Below are 15,323 nucleotides of genomic sequence, written 5' to 3'. Positions count from 1 at the left end.
GCGTAGCCGCAGACCAGTCAGGATGCCCATGCTCACCTAATATTATAGCTGATCCGTGTAGACGTTTAAGTTACTGTAGGTAAACACCTAAAGGGGTATTTTGAATGTTTTCTTTCCACTAGTCTAAAAAACAAGAGAAACAAGAAACAAGAAAAACAATATTTTTGCCTTAACCATTCGTGGTCTGTGCCTAACCTTATTCAATGCCAAGGCTTAACCTTAACCTTAACCATCTCGCCAGAGTTTTGCAATTTGGGAGTTACTTACAATATTGAGGGGGTTTCCCTACCGTTAGAATTGTGTATCCCGTAGCATATTTGGATGTGTTTTACACGTGTTCAAATGAATTGGTATGTGTGTGTAGATTGCAACAGGCATTTTGAGTACCCAAAATTATGCACAAATCATTGTACATTTGTATATCTTAGTTTTCATTTGTAGATCATGCAACACATATTTGTGACCATTTTGAGTCTAATTTCATTCCATCGTTTCTGACTGAATCTGCTAAAATGAGGTCTGCATTATGTGTAGGAAGGATCAGAATGCCCTGGGTGTGCAGTGCCCCACCTCTCTTAAGCCCTAAAGAGGGCGTTGTCACACTCTGATTGGCCATGAGGGGAATCACACCAAGCTTCTCTCAGGTCCCCCCACCCTGCAACAGGTGATCTGAATAACTCTCCTATCAACTCAGGGGAGTTGTGACATTCAGCTAAATGAATTAGGGAAAAGACAAAATGACAGCAAGTACCAAAGAATGACAGACTACAAGGTCAAATTTGAGTTTGCTGTTCATTGTGTTTAGTACTAATTAGCAAATGTTAACATGCTAACAGGCTAAACTAAGATAGTGGACATATATGGTAAACATTATACCTGCTAAACATCTACATGCTAATGTTGTCATTGTGAGCATGTTAGAATACGGATATTAGCATTTAGCTCCAGGCACAGCTGTGCCGAAGTATAACAACCTCTACGTTATTTTATCGGATTCTATTCATTTAGAAATAAGAAATGTTTTAATTATAGAAAATACTTTTTCTCAAATCGTTCAGCCTTAAGTAGGGGCAGTTGAGTTTGAAAAGTTGCTGTGTTTTGCAAAGGTCTACAAAAATATGACTCCCAGCACACATACTTTAATTACATATCTGTGCTTGTACAGACAAAACCCTTCACTAACTTTTTTGCATTTGTTCTGAAGGAAAAATCCGTAGTGACGGCCTAGTTTGCAACCATAATACCACCTACTGTTCCATCAGCATAGAACATTTAGTTAAGACTAAAATGGTTTAAAACAGGCAAGGATTTAAGGTCATAACTAAACTCTGGAATTATGAAAAGGAAAAAATGTGGGAACTCAACAATAAAAGAAAAACACCTACAAAGACAGGGATTAAACCTCCCCAGCTTTCACTTACCTCCTCACTCTCTTAGCAATGTAACACGTGTCCTCCTCCAGTCGTTCCTCCACAGTCACAACAGACATCAGACCAGCATATCAATCGGCATTTTCAAAGTTTGTCTCCTGGGTCCACAACGGTGGATTGACATTTTCCTCTCCAGTCACAACAGCAGCACAGCTCCGCAGCTTCTGTCGTATGTTAAAAAGTAATTTCAAGAGATACCTCACGTCACCTTCTCCCAGCTGATTCCTCCTTATCTCCTCTTTTCATTCTAATTGCTGTCTCTTCCTCTCTCCTTGGTTATTATTTATTTTCCAAGCACCACTTCTTCTCTCTTGCATAACAATTCTGAGGTCTCAGGAACATCTTGAGGACACTTTCTTCTGATCCCTGCACCCCCGAATGCCAGCTGCTTGTCAATGTTGGTGTTCTAGGAACTCTAAGGATGATACTGGTGTGTTTGTGCCAAACATTAAAGGTGCCGTCTCCTTATCGATGTTCAGGGTTTGTCTGCACACAGCGGGTGATGTCCGGGTTTATTGTCCTACCTTCAGAGAATTTCGTTGCTTTTGTCTTTCATTTTTCTTCAGTATGAGAAACAACTTCACATAGGGTAGAGTCTCAGCTAGATAATCAAAAATGAGTTTCTGCTTTATTGTCATTTCATTATACCAAGTTTTCAAAAATAGTGTGAGCATCCTGAGACCTTCCCTCAGACTATAGAATATTTCAGGCTCTTTAATTTGGATTAGCGTGTGTGCATCAATATAAAAATACAATGTGGAGTTGGTTACTGACTTTTATTTGATATGGATATCAGGAGTGGATAATATGCTAATGCATTAATCATCATCTTTTTCTGGCCTATAAAACTGAATAGTAATATGAGTTTTTGTGCTTATTAAATTGTTCTACCAGGGTAGAATAAAAACACATTTATATGTGAGTGTTCGTAATGATCATTTCTAAAAATATTCATGTGTAAATTAGGGCTGGACAATATGACTGAAATTATAATTACAATATATGAATATTTTTCCAATTTCATTATTTGTAAAATCACATGCAAAATGATTAAAGTGAAACTTCAGTTTTACTGTTATGTATTATTACTTCAGGATTATTACCTTGATTTCACCAAGTGCAGATGTGAACACATCTAGTATCTCTCTTCACTTTTTATTAGCAGAGCAACAGCCATGTAGAAAACATTCAGGTAGTAGGCCTCTCGTTTTTAGCTGCTGCTGACCATCTCTTTCCTGGGTAAAGTGACAAACATGGCCGATTATATCAGATGTAATGTTAGTTGTGTAATGGCTGTACTCCAAAGACTTCTCAACTTAATATTGAGACCTCCAGTATTTAGAGCAACAAGAAAATGAGAAAAATAAGGACTTGAGAGTAAGTAGACTGCACCGGCAATTCAATGTGTCAGTTACATTTTTATCAAACTTTCTATCTTCTGCTGCTTATCTCATTTTCAGGCTGTAGTTACAGGTTGTGAACATTACATCTCAGGTGATTACAGACCTAATCTTCATTGATAACTTAAGTCACATTTGAATGTTGAAAGTGAAACTTAATGCCTAGTTCACACTGACGACTGTAGCCCTGGTTTTCCACCCGCTGACAGATTTTGGAGCCCCACTCCAGAGAATCTTTTAAAATAAACGTTGTCAATCCAAAATAAAGACAGATTCAGTAATGGTTTATTTCTCGACTCAAATGTTTTCAGAAACACATTTCGGTGAACTATTTTCGTGATATAAGAGAAGAAAGTTTCCGAACGAGCCGTCATATTATTTCTAGTTTGAAGCTGGGAGCAGCAGCCCACGGAGGGAAAGTGTTCGTTCAATTAGGAGCCTAGTGCCTTGTGTCTAGTGGCAGCCCACCAAGCCGCCAATGCTGGGAAGCGGCGCGTCCCCTCGCGATAAAAAACACGGATACGTACCATCAATATCTGGACCTGTCGGGGAGTCTATCAGAGAGCTACAGCCAATGAGAGGGCAAAACACGGGTTGAGGGGAAACCTGGGGGAGGAGGGCTCGTCTGTAACAACAGGAACTGACTGTATGTGTTGCATTTGCAACATGGACCAAAGTTGTTGTTGCACCTGGGGTGTTGGATGTTTGCATGAATAACACAGTGACTGATCTACAATACATAGGGGAAATAGTAAAGACGTGTGGAAACGGGCTATTATGTGAACATAACATCACCAAGCACGACCACGGCCGTCACTTCTTGAATGTATTAGGGACAAAACGTAGTTTGGAGACCTCTGGGATTACTCCTGGTGAAAGATCTGGTAGTGTGTGACCTCCTGCTGATGGTCAGTCATGTAGTGTGAAAACCACAAGGACTAAAAGAGCAGGTTGTGTAGTGAGAACAGTACAGCCATCTGACCACTTTGAAGCTCTTGTAGTGTGAACTAGGCTTAATTGGATTCAATAAGAGGATCTGGATTTGATAAACAATTTAGCTCCTCAATTGGGATTAAATAAAATGCTATCAAATCCCAGATCTATTCTGAAAGCACCAGTAATCATCATCCAGTTATTGTGATTGATATTTAGGTATTCAGTCTAAACTATTATATATAACTATAGCACTACAACATCTCACAGGAGCTGCTGACATCCTTTGTGGTCACTGTTCTGCTGATTGTCTGGAAAAGTCTGTAAACTTGAAGTCTTAAACGAACATTACAGAATTTGAAAGATTTGTACACACAGCAGCCGATGGACACATGCTGATCACACTAAGATCCCACTTGCGACCTTCCGATTGTGGGTTAGTCTTTTCAACAAGACCACCTTTCCTACAGCTGGCTCAGCATTTGTGAAATGTTATATTGGTACCGAGGGTGGATGGATGGAGCTCACACTGTGGAGCGCTACAGCAGCATGTTCAGCTGTTCATAGATCACTGCACAGTTAAGCTTCCTGTCTGTTATTTCATTTGTTGGCCCTTATGTGCGCGGCTGCATGGGCATACAGCTTTGTTGTATTTTGGGTTTCTGTTGAAGCTTAACATTTTCAGGAAACTCAACAGATTGTCTTTGATGAAGGTGGACTTATGTGTGCATGCACGTCTAGTGAGAGCAGGGAGAACACTAGAAGATGGAATCAAACCCACAACATTAAAGGCACATGCAATCATGCATTTCTTCAGTCTGATGGAGATGTAGCTCAGCTCAGCTCTCTTCTGTTTTGGAGTTGTCTTTCAGTGAAGTAGACATCTCTGTCAGCTGGCACATGTGGGTAGAGTTTTGCATTTAAGACCAATGGCAGAAATCCTGGCTCCTTTCCTGTTATATAACTTGAAAACCTACTTGAGTTTCATCACCCTGGGATACAGTTGTCTGAAAGGTTGAAAGGTTTTTGCAATGCAAAACTGCCAAACATGAGGTTTATTTGGATTTCTAGCAGGCTGCTGCACGGAGGTTGAGGTTTCTTATCTGCCCTGTTGTCTTAATAGTTTTAAGTCTGAGTAAGACTGTAAGCGCTCCATGACCCCCTGCACAAACAGGAGAAGGCGGGGGGAAGCCTTGTAAACACACACATACAAACTCCTTGTGTGTCCAATGTGGGATTACTGTGGTTGGTTCACATCTCCACTGAAGAGTGCCTGTCCTCGGGCAGAGTCAAAAAGAACACGTGCCCTGAAAGCCGCGTGGTGTCAGGCCATCGCTCTGCTCCACTGCTTCACTCACCCCTGCAGCCTGCGCATCCTCTCAGCTAGCATCGCCTTCATCCCTGTTATTTGCCCTCCCACCCAACTCCTCTGCTGCCCTCCGTCCTCTTCTCCCGTGTTCATTTCACACTCTCCATTTCCAGCTCAACACCCCAGCAGTCCGCACCGGATTGGATTCCAAACCAATTTTGTCTCCATGAATACTTCTTAGTTCCGCTTTCCTTTTTGCAATTACTTTCTAATTTTCAGCCCCATCTTGTTTCCTCTTGCAGCGGGCTGGTAGCTGCTAGCTGCTAGCTGCTATCTTCGGCTCCAGGAGCCCACAAGAGAGCAAAAGCAAGCAAATTGGCCCTGCTGTCCGATTTGTCAACATGAGGCTGAGACGGTACATCAGGCCTCTTGTTGCGACTCATGACCTTGTGTTAAAGCATGATGGGATATTTAACCCAAGGCTTTGCCCTGGATGGACTCTGATATGGCCTCACTGTGAGGACTAGCGTAGCTGCAGCCTGGTAGTCAGCATTACATCAAGGAGCGTCTTTGTGTCCTATACTGCCAGGGCAGTGATTAAACCCCCGCTCCTCCCCCCCACACACACACACACACACACACAATCATCATCATCATCACCACCACCACCATCATCAGCTGAACTTCTGTAACCATCCTTCCTGATGAGGTTGTTTGTATTCAGATTAACACAGCAGGCCTGAGTGACACAAGGGGTAATGACAGCAGATGTTGCGTCTGCACATAAATTCACAAAGGGGCAGAGATCAACCCCTTAAACGCAACTGTACTCTCTTTCTACCTTGCGTTACAAGTTCACAAAATGTACTTACACCATCAATGGATTATATTCATCCAGGGAGGGTGGGTTTATCTGCACTATCGGAGCAGCGGGGGATCGGCATTGCATTCGCTTTACTGGAGCTGTTGCCCCCGCGACCCGACCCGGATAAGAGGTTGAAGATGAAGATGAGATGAGAGATGAGATTAACTGACAATCATTTTCGTGATCAATCCATTAATCTTTTGGTCAATTCCCCCATCACAAAAGACTTGAGAAAACTGTAAATGATAAAAAAAATATTTGAGAAACTGGAAGCAGTGAATTTTGGCTTTTTTGCTGAAAAAATGACTTAAAATGAGTACGAGGAACTTTTAACTGGTTATGAAATAGTCTCAATGTATTACTGATGCCTCTATATGACCTACATACTGTAAGTAAACAAGACCAGCAGTGAGAATATTGGCTATTTCTATATATTATTATTCTTCATGCTTGTCATCGATTCAGAAATCTGATGAAATCATGCAGGTTCACCAGAAACTCCTCCAGCTCAGACACCGGCGAGGCCTCCAGCAGCGACCAGCCCATCGCAGACATGACCCAGATCAGGCTTCGCTGCAGTCGGAGCTCCGGCGGGAGGTGGAGAACACCGTATTGCTGAGTCCACTAGAGGGAAGGGAGACACGGGGGGGAACCAGAACCAGGACAGCGCGGGGCAGACTGTCAACCCTTGCTGCGATAAAATGAGAGGTTATCTAAAGGAAGTCTGGTGCTCGGAAAAACTACCGCTTTTGTCCACAAGGGCCGCCAAAATCAACATAAAAAACAAAAAGTTCCTCGTAGCAGCTTTATCGATTGATAATTGTCAAATTGCTGCAGATTATTTTTTGTTTGAGCAACTCACATGGTAAATTCAGTAATACAATGCTAATTTTATCAGTACAACAACACAGACATATCCTAAATTATTCTAGTCATTTCTACTTTGCAGATTTTTTGTTCAGAGTTGAGGTTCAATTCAATTCAATTCAATTTATTTTTATATAGCGTCAAATCACAACAGAAGTTATCTCAAGACGCTTTATATATAGAGCAGGTCTTAGACCATACACCATAGTTTAGAGACCCAACAAGATCCACCAAGCGCACTGTGGCCAGGAAAAACTCCCCGTTTAGTGGGAAGAAACCTGGAGCAGAACCGGGCTCTGGGTGGGAGGCCATCTGCCGAGACCGGCTGGGGGGGGCGGGGAGGGGGAGAGGGAGAGAGAGAGAGAAGCAACCACAATAATAGCCCAGCAGCTGTAATAATTAATACAAGTAGGACTAATAACACAAAACCAATAGTAGTGGATGAGAGATTTTTGGATTGTACATTTGATGGAGCCTTTTTACTGTAGTTGTATGAATGGGAGTGACTGTGTGATTTTTAGCAGAGACTTGCCATTTTATGGAGTCCTGTCCCTCTTCATGCTCTTCTCATCTGTCCATCTATGTGTTGATGTCCCGTTACCCAGAGGAGCAGCACTGTGCTTCTGGAAATCAGGAACGTTGGCCTGTACAGTTGTTACATTTGGGTGTAATTGTATGGTTTCACACACAAGGCATTGTGGTGGACACTGAACATGTGAGCTGCAATGATGATGAAGAAGATGTGAACCCTGTTTTACCCTTAAGGCACTGACCACAGTTCTCTTGTTTCTTTGTTTCCGTTGAATAACCAGCGGTTAAGAGGCTGATGAAAGAGGCTGCTGAACTGAGGGATCCCACTGAGCACTACCACGCCCAGCCACTGGAAGTAAGTTCACCATATGATACCACTGGGCTGTAGTGCCTGTGTGGTGACAGTATTTGCTTAGTTAATTACTTTACTTGAGGATCACCACAACAAACACCATTTCCCAATCTGTATAGTCTAATATCTTTGCTGAAGATGTAAAGTCAATACAAGAAGGAGGCATTTTTTTAGTTTTAGGAAATTCTGGTCTCATACATCTTGGATGTTATTCTTATGCTATAGTTTAGTCCATACTTTCTATCAGTAATAATAACAACATTGTATAATTTTATAGAATCATAATTTAAGAAAGATAAATATAATTTGACTTTCTTTATCAGTTGGATATTGCCCAATTAGAATAACATAGATTAGCACCACAAACAGCTGTGGGGGTAACACTCCCTTCAGACAGACATGAGAAGTCACAGGTTCGGTGTCTCCTGATGAACATGGGACATTTCTCTCTTTTTGCAGGATAACCTCTTTGAATGGCACTTCTCCGTTCGCGGGCCCCCAGATTCTGATTTCGATGGCGGGGTTTACCACGGCAGGATCGTGCTTCCCCCGGAGTACCCCATGAAGCCCCCCAGCATCATCCTCCTCACGGTAAGACGCAGATGAAGGCTGACCTCTCAATCACATCCAATTACTCTCCCGCTGAAGCATGACAGGACGATGTCAAATCAGATGATGAAAGAGTGGAGAATGGACAGCATGTACACATGTAGTGACAGTTAGATCAGAGCCTGGGCTGTCATCACACTGTCAGAGGGAATTGCACTGGTTTTGTGAGAATGTCTCATTATATTCAGACAGCTGTATGACAGGCTGATAAAAGCTAGATTACTCTCAAGTCTTTTGACAGACACTTTTTCACTGTGTCCTTTTTATAATGTTTCTTTTTCAGTTGGCATACATTGTTTGAAAACTCTTACTTTTGCAGAATGCATGATTCAAACGTCCATGTCTATCTGCTTGTAATAATATTGTCTCATATTTTGAGAATATATATTTGATTCAGGCACAGCGGTGCAGTGGTTAGCACTGTCCCCTCACAGCAAGAAGGGCACAGGTTCAAATCCTGCTTGGGGTCCTTCTGTGTGGAGTTAGCATGCTCTACCGGTGTTAGTGTGGGTTTTCTCCGGTTCTCCGGTTTCCTCCCACAGTCCAAAGACATACAGGTTAGGTTCATTGTTGACTCTAAGGGTACATCCCAGAGCTCTTAATTGCATCCACGTTTCCCTCACTTGTGTCTTTTCCTTACGTCTTAGTCCCTCCCACCAGGGAAGCATGGAGAGACGCAAGGAAACCATGCGAGGAGAGAGGAAACGAGGAAATGTGTTTTAAGAGAAATGACACGTCGTTTCCTCTGAAGCGTCACGTGAAGCGACGTCCGTTTCTGATGACAGCAGCAGCTGATCACAGCTGGATCAGCTGTCAGTCAGCTTTAACAGCTGTAGAGACTTTAGATAGAGTTTATGTCTGAACTGATCTAATACTAATAAAGACACACAGTTGTTCTCAGTGGTAGAGCAGCAGTGTTTTCTCTCTGTAGCCTGTTACCTGTTTAACAAACACCTACACATGAATAACAGCTGCAGTCTGTATTTCTACTGTGGACTGAGTCCTGCTTAGAGGACCAGGAACCATCTCTACTGGCACAATATCTTTATATTATTTATTCATTATTAGCGTCTGTAGTTATTTATATTCTGATTGTGAATTCATTATTTAATAACCCAGAATATGACTATGGTGTATTTTGAACACTGGACATTATTTATTAGGCTGAATGTTTCAGGGAAAATGTAAATGATGTAACTCATATCAAACCCGACATTCAGGAATTATCAGCCTCATGTGACTGAATGGAAATGAGGATAAATGATGTAAAATGTGTTTGTTGCTGACAGACAGACTCTCCTTCTCTCTCTGACTTTAATAGTATCCTTAATAAAAGTTAACAGGGGAAATAACAGATCATGAAAAAAAAAATCATTCTATTAAAGGGACTATTTGTAACTTTCAGAAATGCTTGTTAACAGCGACACCTGTGGCCGTTAAGTCAACGAAAGTCAGCGTTGTGCTTGCTCGCTCTAAATAGACATGAATGAGCATCGCTCAAAACAGTGAGGCGACACACGTCAGCTAAAATATCACTCTATATTTCAGCTTCTTGGTAGTAATGTTAGCTGACCAGACGAAGGTCTCTCCATGAATCAATGCTGATCCTAGTGTTGGCTTTTCCTGCCTCAGCCCTGCTGCCTCCGGGGCTGAAGCAGGAAAACAAATGTTATCGTCTCCGAGCGCGCCCGCAGGGAGACACCGGCACCCGGTCAGAGATGATAACGTTTCTCTCTGCGGAGACCCGTCACTTCACAAGACACGGGAAACCTCTGTTGGTCTGGAGGAGCTGCAGCAGTTATTTCTGCACAAACGTCCCCTGTACATTCACTAGATATTCTCAGAGCTAAACTAACTCTTCTGCAGTGTGTACTGAGCGCGCGTGCACTTGCAGAGGTGGAGCGAGACAGCGAGAAAGCGCGCAGTGTGTGTGAGTGAAGGCAAGCAGGCAGAGGAGCAGAGACTCCGGCCATATATGCGACGAGCGCGCATGGGACCCCGGCCCGGTAGATTTATACATGTAAGAAGTTACAAACAGTCCCTTTTAAATGCAGAAAGATGTTTTAAACCCGTTTATCAGGTATTATAAACCCCTCACAGTGACAGGCTGCTTCACTCTCGGTGTGTGGAGGAGAGATACTGCAGATCCTTCTGCTGCTGTTCAGAGCTTCAGTTAACACAGATTTTAACTAGACGGTGACTCAGAAGACAACTAAGATATAAAACATTTAATCTGTGATCTGTCTTCACTCCGGTATAAAACTACAGTGATGTTGAGAGGTAAAGTTATCAGATCAGTCCGGTCGGCAGCAGCGTCCAATCAGTAACTGATATCCAATAAGGGGGCGTGTCGGTCAGTAAAAGACTTCCGTGAAGGCTGCTCTCGTGTATCCTCGCTCATCACTCCTCCTCGATCCCTCCCCGCTCCTCGATCCTCGATCCTCAGAGATCCCTCCTCGCTCCTCGATCCTCAGAGATCCCTTCTCGTTCCTCGCTCCTCAGAGATCCCTCCTCGCTCCTCGACCCTCGCTCCTCTGAGATTCCTCCTCGCTCCTCGATCCTCGATCCTCGCTCCTCGCTCCTCCGTGCAGAAATAAGAGCTTTGGGACGGTCTTCAAGATGGCGCACCAGAACAACTTCCGGTTCAAGCGAGGATCGAGGAGCGAGGAAACGACAAATAAGAGAATTGAGATGCACCTTAAATATCCTGTAGGTGTGAATGTGAGTGTGAGTGTCTCTGTGTTAGTCCTGTGATAGTCTGGTGACCTGTCCAGGGTCAATGTCAGCTGGGATCAGGTCCAGCCCCCCCGCCACCCCGAATGGGATAAACGGTTACAGATAATGGATGGATATATGTTTTATAAATGTATTTCCACCCACATACTCACCTCTACATCATGTTTATTGCCTTCCCTCCTAGCCGAATGGAAGATTCGAAGTTGGGAAGAAGATTTGTCTGAGCATCTCTGGCCACCATCCAGAGACCTGGCAGCCCTCCTGGAGCAGTAAGTTTCCTCAAAGACAAGTCACATGTTCTCCACATGTAGCTCATGCCCTGAGTTCCTTCTCCAACTACAAGTCACTGTTTTAGTGTAGTCTGGAGAGTCTGAACATGATGCCCTTCCAGCAGAGAAACGTGATGAAGTGTCCTCTAGGCCTTAAAATGAAGAAAACACCATGAAGTGCAATATAGGCTGTCCTGCATACCAGACCTGCACCTCAGACAGCTTGAGTCCGCCACTGGAGGCCGGTGCAATTCTACTCTAATGGCTCACATGGTACATGAAACATGATGTGCATTTTCACAGCACTACTTCCATCAGTACAACAGAGGCATGTTACATTCACCACTCTGCTGTGCTGAGTTTCTCTTTTTAACACAAATACTCTTTTCATTCACTAATTCATTCTATACCACTTAGACATAGTTTTTTTAGAGCTATTAAGCTACCATCAATACAACTGAACACTTCCTGAAAAGGTTCTTTCATTTCAAGAACAGAAGAAATTAGGAGATGCAGGGTTTTATTTTGAAACATCTGTGCAGGAAGTGTTAACAGCAAATGACTGAAGATGATTAGTGGATGCACAGTATTTTCCAGTTAAACTCCGAGCAGCAGAGTGGTGAGGTGACCTTGCTGCTGTACTGGTTGAATTAGTGCTGTGGAAATGTACATCATGTATATTTGTGTGTAACATGGAACAGCTACAATCTTTCTATCTATCTATCATTCTGAAGATTTCTCTCGAAAGAACCTTATATCTTTAGTGTTGATCACTGCAAAATAACTCATATTTATTGAGCACCTGATGGTGAAAATCTTCATTGGTATAAGGGCATATTTCTGTACCCCCAGATTCAAAACTGATCATTTATTTCTAGTGAGAACTCTTTTTGGTTCTCTGCTGTCTGTTCTGCTTTTATGCTACTTTGTGGCATTTAATCAGGGGACACTCAGTGGGAGACGATGCATCTTCCTCAGAGCATTTTCCCTACTAGTTCCCTCTCATAACACAAAACGGTTTAAATCAATAAAAGAATAAAATCAAAGACAAAAGTTGCTCTAAACCTCTTTTTACCAACGACTTCCCCTGATGGGTTCTAAAAGTGCTGTGTAAAAGTTGTGTCCCATCCTTTTTGGAATGACCACAGGAAGCCGGGCTGGATAATTGCACCGAGTTCTGCACTTCACAGCCAGGCCAGCTGCTGGCCAAGGGTAAAGATGCTATAGTTGTGTAATTATCAGTATTTTATTGTGAGAACAATTTTAAAGTTAGCCATAAACTATATGAATTAAATTGCTCCATAATTAATTTCAATTGCTGCCTCATTATGTCCAATTTGGCATTGTAACTCTTTGAGAGTCCTACAGGATCTCATCTTCAGATATCCTACAGCTAATTCAATTTCAATTCAATTTATTTTTGTATAGCGTCAAATCACAACAGAAGTTATCTCAAGACGCTTTATATATAGAGCAGGTCTATGACCGTACACCATAGTTTAGAGACCCAACAGTATCCACCAAGCACACTGTGGCCAGGAAAAACTCCCTGTAATAGCTAATACAAGTAGGACTGATAACACAAAACCAATAGTGGTGGATGGAAAGAGTGATAGTACAACTATCGGAATTGATGTCATTGGGTCGTCCTCAGACGGGCTTTCAAGCAGAGCTTCCAGCTATCTCAGTCCACCATACATCTGGCTAGCTCGCCAGCACTGTCCAGCATCTCTCCTCAGTACGTTCATGTGTGTTGGTGTGGGACGTCCCTGTGATCGATGCCCGTGCGTTGGTTCCCGCAGCATCAGCATGCTTGCTGGGAGTTCTTGGATGTCTTTGGCAGTGACCGAGAAGTGGTATTCTCCAGGCTGCCACTTTGTCACTAAGTGTTGGTAATCCCTCGTTAGCCTTGGTAGTCCCTCGTACAGACGAAGTTAATTAATGATGGTAGCAGTTGGTGTCAAGCAGGCACCGGACGCGGTAGCAGATGCAGCCACGATACCGGAGACAACCAGATCCAGGTGAAACCCCGCTCCAAGTGTACCCCTGCTCCAGGTGTGACCCCGCTCCAGGTGTGACCCCGCTCCACGGTTACCTGCGAGACAAGGAGGCACAAGGACTCTTGGGAAGGAATAAAGTTAGTAACAACATGGACATGGGACATGAGTATATACAGAAGGAGAGAGGAGCTCAGTGTGTCATAGGAAGTCCCCCGGCAGTCTAGGCCTATAGCAGCTTAAGTATAAGCGTTATCAAAGAGGAAAGTCTTTAGCCTACTCTTAAATGTAGAGAGGGTGTCTGCCTCCCGGACTGAAACTGGGAGCTGGTTCCAGAGAAGAAGAGCTTGATAGCCGAAGGCTCTGGCTCCCATTCTACTTTTGGAGACTCTAGGAACCTCAAGTAACCCTGCATTCTGTGAGCGCAGTGCTCTAGTGGGGTAGTAGGGTACTATGAGCTCTTTAAGATATGATGGGGCCTTACCGTTTAGCGCTTTGTAGGTGAGGAGGACGATTTTAAATTCTATTCTTGATTTTACAGGCAGCCAGTGTAGAGAAACTAATACAGGAGTAATATGATCTCTTCTCTAGTTCTTGTCAGTACATGTGCTGCAGCATTCTGGATCAACTGGAGAGTCTTAAGAGACTTATTGGAGCTGCCTGATAATAAGGAGTTGCAGTAATCGAGTCTAGAGGTAACAAATGCATGGACTAATTTTTCTGCATCATTTTGACACAGGATGTGTCTGATCTTTGCAATGTTACGTAGATGAAACAAGGCAGTCCTTGAGGTTTGTTTTATGTGAGAGTTAAAGGACATATCCTGATCAAAGATAACTCCCAGATTCCTTACGGTGGTGCTGGAGGCCAGGGCAATGCCATCTAGAGTAACTATATCATTAGATAATTTGTTTCGGGGCCAAGTACAATAACTTCAGTTTTGTCTGAGTTTAACATCAGGAAATTGCAGGTCATCCAGGTTTTTATGTCCTTAAGGCATGCTTGAAGTTTAGTTAACTGGTTTGTTTCGTCTGGCTTGATCGATAGATATAATTGGGTGTCATCTGCATAACAATGAAAGTTTATGGAGTGTTTTCTAATAACATTGCCTAAGGGAAGCATATATAAGGTTAATAGAATTGGTCCAAGTACAGAACCCTGTGGAACTCCGTGACTAACTTTGGCGTGCATGGAGGACTCATCGTTAACATGTACAAACTGAGATCGATCTGATAAATAAGACTTAAACCAACTTAGTGCAGTTCCTTTAATGCCAATTAAATGTTCCAGTCTTTGTAATAGGATGTGATGGTCAATGGTGTCGAAAGCAAAACTAAGATCTAACAAGACAAGTACAGAGACAAGTCCTTTGTCCGATGCCATTAGAAGGTCATTTGTAATTTTCACTAGTGCTGTCTCTGTGCTATGGTGCACTCTAAATCCTGACTGATAATCCTCGAATAAATGATTGTTCTGTAGAAAGTCACACAGCTGACTGGCAACTGCTTTCTCGCGGATTTTGGAGAGAAAGGGAAGGTTAGATATAGGTCTATAGTTGGCTAGGACCTCTGGATCAAGAGTGGACTTTTTAAGAAGAGGTTTAATTACAGCTACTTTAAAGGACTGTGGTACATAGCCTGTTAGTAAAGACACATTGATCATATCCAGTAAAGAGGTGCTAACTAGAAGTAAAACTTCTTTAAGCAGTCTAGTTGGGATGGGGTCTAGGAGACAGGTAGATGATTTAGATGAAGAGATCAGTGAAGTCAGTTTGTGGAGATCGATAGGAAAAAAAGAAGTCTAAATATATATCAGGCTGTACAGCTGTTTCTAAGGTTCCTAAGTTTGAGGATAAATTGGTACCAGTTGACGGTAGGAGGTGATTAATTTTGTCTCTAATAGTTATGATTTTATCATTAAAGAAACTCATGAAGTCACTACTACTGAGGGTTGTAGGAATACATGGCTCAATAGAGCTGTGGCTCTCTGTCAGCCTGGCTACAGTGCTGAATAGAAACCTGGGGT

The 15,323-nt window shown here is 42.8% G+C and overlaps 1 protein-coding gene across 1 annotated transcript in view; it reads left to right on the top strand.

Moving 5' to 3' along the window:
* Positions 1 to 15,323, top strand: part of ube2j1 (ubiquitin-conjugating enzyme E2, J1) — a 43,457-nt gene that overhangs the window by 8,798 nt on the left and 19,336 nt on the right. Inside the window, exons 2-4 of the mRNA XM_037750683.1 lie at positions 7,617 to 7,690; positions 8,147 to 8,278; positions 11,217 to 11,301. Coding sequence (XP_037606611.1) covers positions 7,617 to 7,690; positions 8,147 to 8,278; positions 11,217 to 11,301 — 291 coding nt within the window. The remainder of the gene's footprint in view (positions 1 to 7,616; positions 7,691 to 8,146; positions 8,279 to 11,216; positions 11,302 to 15,323) is intronic.

Source organism: Sebastes umbrosus, chromosome 18 (genome assembly GCF_015220745.1).
Source record: "Sebastes umbrosus isolate fSebUmb1 chromosome 18, fSebUmb1.pri, whole genome shotgun sequence".
NCBI classification, from domain to species: Eukaryota; Metazoa; Chordata; class Actinopteri; order Perciformes; family Sebastidae; genus Sebastes; species Sebastes umbrosus.
This window is presented reverse-complemented; position numbering and strand designations above follow the sequence as displayed.